The sequence below is a fragment of the Cupressus sempervirens genome, chromosome 3 (genome assembly GCF_028749045.1).
Source record: "Cupressus sempervirens isolate cs-2001-9-10 chromosome 3, ASM2874904v1, whole genome shotgun sequence".
Lineage (NCBI taxonomy): Eukaryota > Viridiplantae > Streptophyta > Pinopsida > Cupressales > Cupressaceae > Cupressus > Cupressus sempervirens.
The window spans coordinates 1,104,742,456-1,104,751,461 of NC_143120.1; the positions used below are offsets into that span (position 1 = coordinate 1,104,742,456).

The 9,006-nt window shown below is 34.7% G+C and overlaps 1 protein-coding gene across 1 annotated transcript; it reads left to right on the top strand.

Moving 5' to 3' along the window:
• Positions 1 to 1,880: 1,880 nt before the first annotated feature.
• On the top strand, positions 1,881 to 3,521 carry LOC149570647 (uncharacterized). Its single transcript, XM_089817231.1, has 3 exons — positions 1,881 to 2,114; positions 2,226 to 2,427; positions 2,492 to 3,521. Exons 1-3 carry the CDS (start codon positions 1,881 to 1,883, stop codon positions 2,995 to 2,997), a joined length of 942 nt encoding a protein of 313 aa, XP_089673357.1. The 3' UTR covers positions 2,998 to 3,521.
• The last annotated feature ends 5,485 nt before the right edge of the window (positions 3,522 to 9,006 follow it).

The following is a 9,006-nucleotide window of genomic DNA, read 5'->3' on the forward strand; positions in this document are numbered from 1 at the left end:
CATAAAATTAGATTTCTAACCATGGTGGAGTGACTGGTGATGGTTTACTCATTCGAGTTTCCAATTACAAAGATATGTTAGATTATCATTATCTTTTTCTCACTTTCGTATATGATTCCTATCTTGAATAGGCAATGGTATTTGTAGTCTTCTCAAGTCGCATGATGGAGAAGGCTTCTTACTTTTCGGTCTACTACCAAGAAGAACCCAAAGTTGTTTATTTTTCATGGTTTATTATTTTTAGTGCTTACTCTTTGGCTCTCATCTCCAACATCTAGGGGTTCCATACCGTCTTTTCCCTTTTCATAAACAATCTAACTCATTCACATGTTTCTTCTAGTGCTATTTGAGAGACCAACGATTGTGGGTATGGATTAATGATATTTTCTTACCCTTCTAATAAGATCCATTGTCCTACCAAATGATATTATCGAGAGCTTTTCCATATTCTTTATAATTTCATACAAATATGGTGTGCTTTTCCATTAGTAAATGGGACATAAATGTTATTTTATTTTCTCATTGTTGTCTTGACGTTAATGTTTTAATATATGCTAAAGATTGTATACTTAATAATTTGATGATATCCATTAAGTACAAGCTAACAAAGTGATTCTTGAAGTTGCCCACTTGCAAGAGTTCAACACTAAGCAATGCACCTTGTATGGTTGCTAAAGTTTTGTTGGATATTTGTATTTTTGACATTTGTGCTCCACCTTGTGGTTGATGTCATAGTTATAGATCTTTTGCCTTTCATTCCCATATGCTGCATTCCTAGTCTCCTCGTCAGTAGTTTAGTGGAGGAAGGAATGTCCCACATCATCGCTCAACCTCGCCACCTTGTGGTGGCTCTTCTTCTAGGTAGCCATCTACTAGTGCAATTGTATCCTCTCTTGATGGCTCGAGTTGGCTAGGTTCTATGGGAGATAATAGGTGACCAACCTCTTCCAAGTGTCTCTTATAGCATTCCTCCAACATTTCTTCATCCAGAAAAGACAATGAAGAAGAAGAAAATACTGAAGATGGGCTGTCCCTTTTCAAATCTAAATTGGATCTTACTGAATATAAGAGAAGAAGGATGATCCAAATTCACCATCCTTTATTGATACTAAGATATCAACTTAGTGATTTTTATTTTTGTTTTTGTTTTAGGGCTATGCCCTAGTTTCAAATACTTTATTTCATGTCGAAATCAAAAAAGCATAGCCCATGAGAGGTGGCTATGCAGCAACCAAAATGCACGGTTATATATTTATTAAATAAATTAAAAGTTACGAAATAGTTAATATTGTAATTTTGAAGTTAACTATTAAAATGATATAATTGGTCAAATCGAGTGCAAATACGCTGTAGACAGCGTCCCGTGCGAATAGCCAATGAGCCGTCAAATTTTGTGAGCTGATTAACCTAACCGCCGTGTTGTGTGCACGCTGTCGGAGACGTAGTCTCCATGTAATAATGCTCTACTCCACTGAAACGCTGGCTTTCGCACTGATCTTCACGTGAATTACTATGGGTTTCTTTAATGTTGGAAACAAACATGCCACCTTTCAGATGGGCAAAGCACAAGGCCAAATTAGGCGCAATGATGTCATTATAAGCTACTGATGTCATTAAAAGTCCCCAAGGCCAGGGTGGCATCCTCGTCCACATTCAAATACTCTTCCATGCCCGCATATGCCATGGATATCCTGATTCCCATGCGGTAAAAGAAGTCTGACTCCGCTCTTCCTTAATCGATCGCGAAAACATAATGAATTTGGCAGACACGATTATCGAGATCTCCATCGCCTTTTCAGTGTGAAACCAAATTATATGAATGAAAGGTAGCACCCACATTCATATTTCCTATTCACAATCGCAATGATGTTGCTCCAACAATGGATCCTTCGCCTGCAACTACAACTGCAACCGCAAATACTCGCAACAATGGAACCTCCGCTTCCTCTCTCACCGACTTGTGCTTTCTTCAAGAGGAAGACGATGATGATGATGTTGAACAACAAGACAGGGAAAAAGAATGGGACATAGATGATTGCGAAAGTGACACAGAGCGCTCCCCTCCTCAACACCCTCTTCTATTCCCGGAAGATCAGCTGCGCCGCATTCTACAGGTAACTAACTTCCAATTCCAGAAAAACCCTAATCTGTTCTTCTTCGTAGAGAAACCCTAATCTATTTTCTACTATGTTTGCCCTAATTTATATATTATGCAAGTGGTGCAGGGCGTGTGCTCCTGTAGAACACAACTGGAGGTGAAGCTTCTTATAGACGCGAGGGAAGCCATGCGGATGATAGGCCCTTCTGCCCCCAACAGAAACAACAGCGCCGATCTGCGACGATTCGTAGTGAAGAATCTACAATGCGCACGGTACAATGCAGGAATCTGCAAAACCCGTTGGGAGCAAACGAACGGATACCCCGCAGGTTAGATTAGGTTAGGTTAGGTTAGTCCCTCTGCAGGTTTTTTGAAGTCTGAAATCTAGTCCAGTACCTTGTGATTCTGATCTTAACGTGTTCTTCATGATCTCTGAAGGTGATTACGAGTTCATTGACGTGGTGAATGTTGGTGCGAGGGGTAAAAGTGATCGGGTGTTGGTGGACATCGATTTCAGGGCGCAATTTGAGATCGCTCGGCCAACGGCAGAATACGCAGCTCTGGCGGAGGCGCTTCCTGAATTGGTGGTGGGGAGCGCGGATAAGATGCGTGACATCATCTGGATTATGTGCGACGCGGCGAGGAGGTCGCTGAAAGCGAGGGGATTGCATCTGCCGCCGTGGAGGAAAAAACGTTATCTGGAAGCCAAGTGGCTGTCCTCCTACAAGCGCACCAGTACCCAATTGGAGTCATGGAACGCCTGGTTTAATCTTCAGCAGACGAATCAGTACGGATCTGGAGTCACTGGTAAGGGAAGGATTTCAGGGTTAAGCAGGGCACTGGCACAGGCAGGGGCACAGGCGGTCACTCATAACAACACTAACGATGTCATGTATTAACATCATATGGAGCTTGCTTTACATATAAAGATGGGGACTGTGATGAACAGGGATACGAAGCAGTCCACCCCATCTCTGAATACAGTTTCCGATTTTAAGAAAAACACCTTAATGACTAGGAGTCCTGTATATTGTTGAGTAGGTACCCCGCTTTGCATTTTAATTCAGTTTGTGCATATAGAAATCGACCGTTGACAGAAAAGAAACGTCTAGTGTAAAATAAACAGACATTTCGGAACCTTTTTACCTGGAAAGGGGAAAAGAGAAATGTCTATCCAAAACGCCCAACCTTTAACGAATACTTGTATCCCTAGTGTTGTTAACCTAATCCCACTGTCTGTATAACTTATACTTTCTGAGATCCACAAGATCATGTTCCCGCGTCTCTGCTCATGGAAGCCAGCATTCAAAAACAGAGGCCGTCTCTGCCAAAACCTGGGTAAACCGCTATACAAGGCCATTTGGGTGTTTATTTACGGTTTCAAGTTTTAACTGTTTAACGCATAAAACTCTTCCACACAAAATATTTTGTATGCAACCTTGAGATTTTTTTGGTAATTCTTTCATCATACTGATTTCCGTAAAATGTTAAATAGGTCAAGTAGCACTAGAAGGTGTGTTGGAAGAACTCATTCTACGTGTGCAGTTTGACTGCCCTTAACTCCACATCTCACTCACATTTTCTATAAAAATGCATACAGTTAAATTATTTGTCACACTTAAAATAGATCTACCATTCACATAAGTCAAGGTTGTTAAGATTAGTTTCATTTCTGTCATTCTGTGGTACAAGTCAAAGATTGTAAGTTGATTCTAGAAAAATGTAAAGGCATCTATAAAAAGATCCTAATCACAACGATTTCAATAACAGTTACAGAAATTTATCAGTAAAATTAGTATTGTTTCTCTATTCTATTCTTCTTCATATTCAGCTCTGTGACTCAATAGTGCGCTATTTTATATTTCAGTTTTTAACATGGTATCAGACCCAGGTTGACTCTTGGGCTATGGCAGATTTCTTTTTTGTGAATTTTTTTTTTCATTGCAGGTTATAATCTGATTGAAGAGCATCAAAGAAACCTCTAGGTTTTTGGAAAACCAAGATGGACAGTGGAATGGATTGTTTTGTTTTTTGAAGTTGCTGCCTAAAAGAGAATAAAAAGTGCCTGGTAAAAGTTGATTCTAGAAAAATGTAAAGGCATCTATAAAAAGATCCTAATCACAACCATTTCAATAGCAGTCACAGAAATTTATCAATAAAATTAGCTTTGTTTCTCTATTCTATTCTTCTACATATTCAACTCTGTGACTCAATAGTGTGCTATTTTATATTTCAGTTTTTAACATGGTATCAGAGCCAGGTTGACTCTTGGGCTATGGCAGATTTCTTTTGTGTGATTTTTTTTTTAACTGCAGGTTATAATATGATTGAAGAGCATCAAAGAAACCTCTACGTTTTTGGAAAACCAAGATGGACAATGGAATGGATTGTTTTGTTTTTTGAACTCAAAAGAAAGAAAGTTGGTTGTTGGTATGTTGTCTATTGCTACATTAAGAGAAGAATGAGATTGTTGGAATTAAAATTATCTATTTCATCAATATAGAGAAAAGGTCATAGAGTTTGGTGTGATGTTGTTGAGATGGTGATCATGACCAATAATCTTAAATTTGAATTCTTAAAGGAATAGATGAGGAAATTTAAAATTGTCACTGTGATTGTGAAATGTGGTAAAAATGCTAGGTTGATTAAAAGAAAGTGTTATTTGTGGATTAATCACAATGGAGAAGCAAGGTAAAAGATTGTTAAAGACAAATGCAAATTTAATTAATGAGATAGACATTTTAGAAGAAGAATTAATAAATGTGAAGAAAGAAAATGGAGACTTAATTTGTGAGAAGATTTTTTTGCAAAAAAAAGTGACACAATTAAGAAATGAAATGAATATAGAAAGATGCAATTTTTTAAATCAACTTAATGATTATATAGGAGCAAATGGAGAGCTAGAAGAAAAACTAAAATTGTTGGATAATGTTAAGAAAAGAAATGATGAATTAGAGGAGAAAATGAAGAAAGTAAAAGAAGAGAATTATTTGTTAAAGGATGAATTAGAGGAGAAAATGAAGAAATCAAAAGAAGGAAATAACTTGTTAAATGATGAACTAAATCAATCTGTCATTGAAAGAAATGCATGTGTGAAAACAAAATTAGTATGTGATGTTTCATGTAGTACAGATGATTCAAATTCATGACTAGAAAAGTGTGACCCTATTGAGGTTGTTTGTGATAAAGAATATGAAAATGTGGCATCAAATACTATCAGTTGTGATAATAAGAATGTTGGATGGAATATAATGAAGAAAATGGGTTACATAGGTAAAGGATTGGGAAAACATGAACAAGGAATCATAGAACCTATTGAGCCAATAATGAGACTAAAGTATGAAGGACTAGGATATATGATAGATGAAAGAAATGATTATATCGATTCAATCAAATTTATTCAATGTAAACAATATATGCAATGTTCAAATTGTAATAGGAAAGGACACGTGAAAAAAAGTGTTGGGATCTACATCCATGTAGTCTTTGTGGATTAAAAAGTCATTGTGAAAAGACATGTTGGAATAGAGAGTGTAAAAAGAATTATATGGTTAAATGCTTCAAAATGGACATTGAATAGAGTTATGTGTCAAGTTGGAAAAATATCATAGGTATGATTAAAGCTTTGTTTAGATACAAATGTTCGAGTGCGAGGAATAATCAAAACCTATCAAAGTGTCAACTCTCAAGAAGGATTGAAAATGGTTCATGCAAATCAAAATCATCATCTACCATGACATCTATGAAAAGTAGGACTTCATAAAAGAGAAAAGCTTAAAGATAGTTTTTTTCCAATAGTGAAATGATATTTTTTGCTAAGTCTTTGAAGGGTTTGTGGTAATCCAAAACCGTTTGTTTTAGTGAAAAACCAACAAGTTTAATCCAAAACCACTTGCATAGGTGAAAAACCTAATGCACATGCAATTGTATTTGTTGGGGAAATCCCAAAAGGTTGGAGAAATCTCAAATGGTTATGGGTCAATAGTTAAAAACCCACATCATAATGACACAAGGAACAAATTGGTAGTGAAAAGGGGAGCTGAATTTTTTTATGTTGTAAATGGGTACCTAATAAGGCTCTATGCTAGGACCCATTCTATTTGAGTTTCTAAATGTAATTTCTCCCACATACAATATCTTTAGTGGTAGAAATTAAGGGGGGATGTTCAAAGAACTCATTCTACATGTGCAGTTTGACTACCCTTACCTCTATATCTCACTCACATTTCCTATAAAATTGCATACAATTAAATTACTTGTCACACTTAGAATAGATCTACCATCCACATAAGTCAAGATTGTTAAGATTAGTTTCAGTTATGTCATTCTATGGTACAAGTCAAAGATTGTAAGTTGATTCTAGAAAAATGTAAAGGCATCTCTAAAAAGAGCCTAATCATAGCCATTTCAATAATAGTCACAAAAAAAAATCAATAAAATTAGTTGTGTTTCTCTATTCTATTCTTCTTCCTATTTAGCTCTATGACTCAATAGTGTGATATTTTATATTTCAGTTTTTAACAAGGTGCAATGTATACATAGATAGTAGTATATGATTTGTAGTCTCTTCAATGTGATAGAAGAAAAACTACTTTTGTTGTTACTATATTCTTTACTAATTTTTTGGATGATGTCTTGTTTTATCTGTAACTTATTTAAACAATTTGTAACAAATGCAAATCATCAATCTATAACATTGTGCTAAATTATTTTTCATGTGAAAATCATATCATATACAAGAGATATAAATTTAATTTGTATGTGAGGGTCAACTTACTTTTTGATTGTTTGGTACTATGAATTTTCATATCAGCATGCCCCTCCTTAAATTTTTCCAATAAATTATTTGTATTTGAATCTTGTTCTACTACTATTTGTTGGCATCATTGAACTCTTGAAAATAAGTATTTTTCTTTATGTACATTAGGTTGACAACATACATATATGTATAAAACAATAAATTAATAGTAGTCTTGCATACCTTGACTACTGAAAGAGCAAGTTCTTGTAAGCATGTTTCTTCTTTTGTCCTTATAGTTGTGTATGGATTGTTTTGCATTTTTGTATATCTTTCAAATAAGAAATGTAGCTGAATGCGCATGCTCTTTAAGGACTTGAGTCTAGAAATTGTTGTGAATGTCAAACCTTACCTTTCTGTTTTACTAATGCCAATTGTTCCTTTCTGTAGTGTAAGCCCCTAAGATTTGTGGATAGTTAAAGCTTAGGTCATTGTTATTGGGATTTGCCTTTGCGATCTCAATGTCAAAGGAACTATTGGTATGATTTTTGGGTCATATATGTTCTAAGGTGGACTATTGTAATTATCAACCCTTGCTGTGATATATAGTGGAAGTTTTGGTGGTTTTGAATCTAGCCTATAGAAAATATCAGTTATATCACCTAGTGCTTCATTTACAAGGCTTGCTTATGTTGATATGTTTGTTGTCAACAGGATGCATTTCCCTTTGCATATGAAAATTTCCTTTTTCTATTCATTCATCTGCAATTACATGTTGTATGTTAGTTGTAGTGCTTGTTGCTATACTCATTATTGCAATTGGAATATTTAACAGTTTCAACATTTTTTTGTTGTGTAGTTTGATGAGATCATTTGTAACAAATAGATATATTAACATATCAAAGTAGATGTATAGATGTAGTTTGATGAGATCATTTTTATCAAATAGAATGTGTTGATTTGTGCATGTTATTAAGAGCTCCCAATTTGGACTTTGTTACTGTTTCATTTCGTATGTTCTTTAGGAGTTCCCAAAACTCTACTTGTTGTTGATTACCAACTTGTTGTCATAAAAATTTGTCCAATGTGATAACTATTTTGACTTGATGCCATAATAGTCTAGCACTAGAGTATGATGTGTATAGATGTTTGTCCATCATAGGTGGTAATTGAGTGAGGTCACCAACTAAGATTATAAAAATGCCACCAAAGCAGAGTTGTTGATTTTGAAGAAATGTTTGTCACAATCTACTATCGATTTTTAGAAGCAATTTTAGGCTAATGAAACTTATTTCATCGATAAGCATTTTTTTAATTTTTTGTTTAAATCCTCTTGAAATATGGTCAATGTTTGTCCCTATAGTGGTTGCATTTGTTTTATAGGTATCTTTAGAACTATATGAATTGTTGATACATGCATGTTTAATTCTACAACACCTATAGGAGCTACTATCAATAATGTGTTCTTCTATTAGTTCTCATTAATATTTATTTCATTTATGACTGGGTTAATCAAGTATGATTTTCTTGTAAGAATTGTACCTTAAATTATCATGTATAGTGCTTTGTTTGATGCATAATTTTTATGTTTTTTGATTATTGAAAATGTTGCATGTTGTTGTGTTGATAGTGGATAGTTTGGTACATGCTCATTTGGTAGAATGTTCCCACCTTTTGTATTTCTTTTACTAGTATTTATAAACTATGTTCTTATTACATGTAGATGATAGAAAATATTATTTTCTACCAGTTTTTGTTGTTATCAAAGTCACAACTTCCAAGCATGCCAAGTTCATTGATTGTAATGCTTTGTGAGGGACCTATTTGTAATAACAATTGTCATTCATTTTGATTAACTATTTCCTCCATGTTAGCATCATCAATGGTATCACCCTCTTGCTCTTCTAAAATTTCTTTGTGTTCTTCATTGCAATTGAAATGCCACATACTTGATATCTATTTGAGTTCATGTGGGTCCAATTTGTAATCACCAATTCTTTGGTTAGGCTAACATCCATTTCTATATCCCAAAAATCCTTATATTAGGGATCATATATGATCTTGTAAAGTAATTTATCTTTAATATGGCTACTACAAACATAACAATCATAGGATTGACATATTGTATGTAATCTTTGAACAATGAGTATATCTATATTCTAGATCCTTC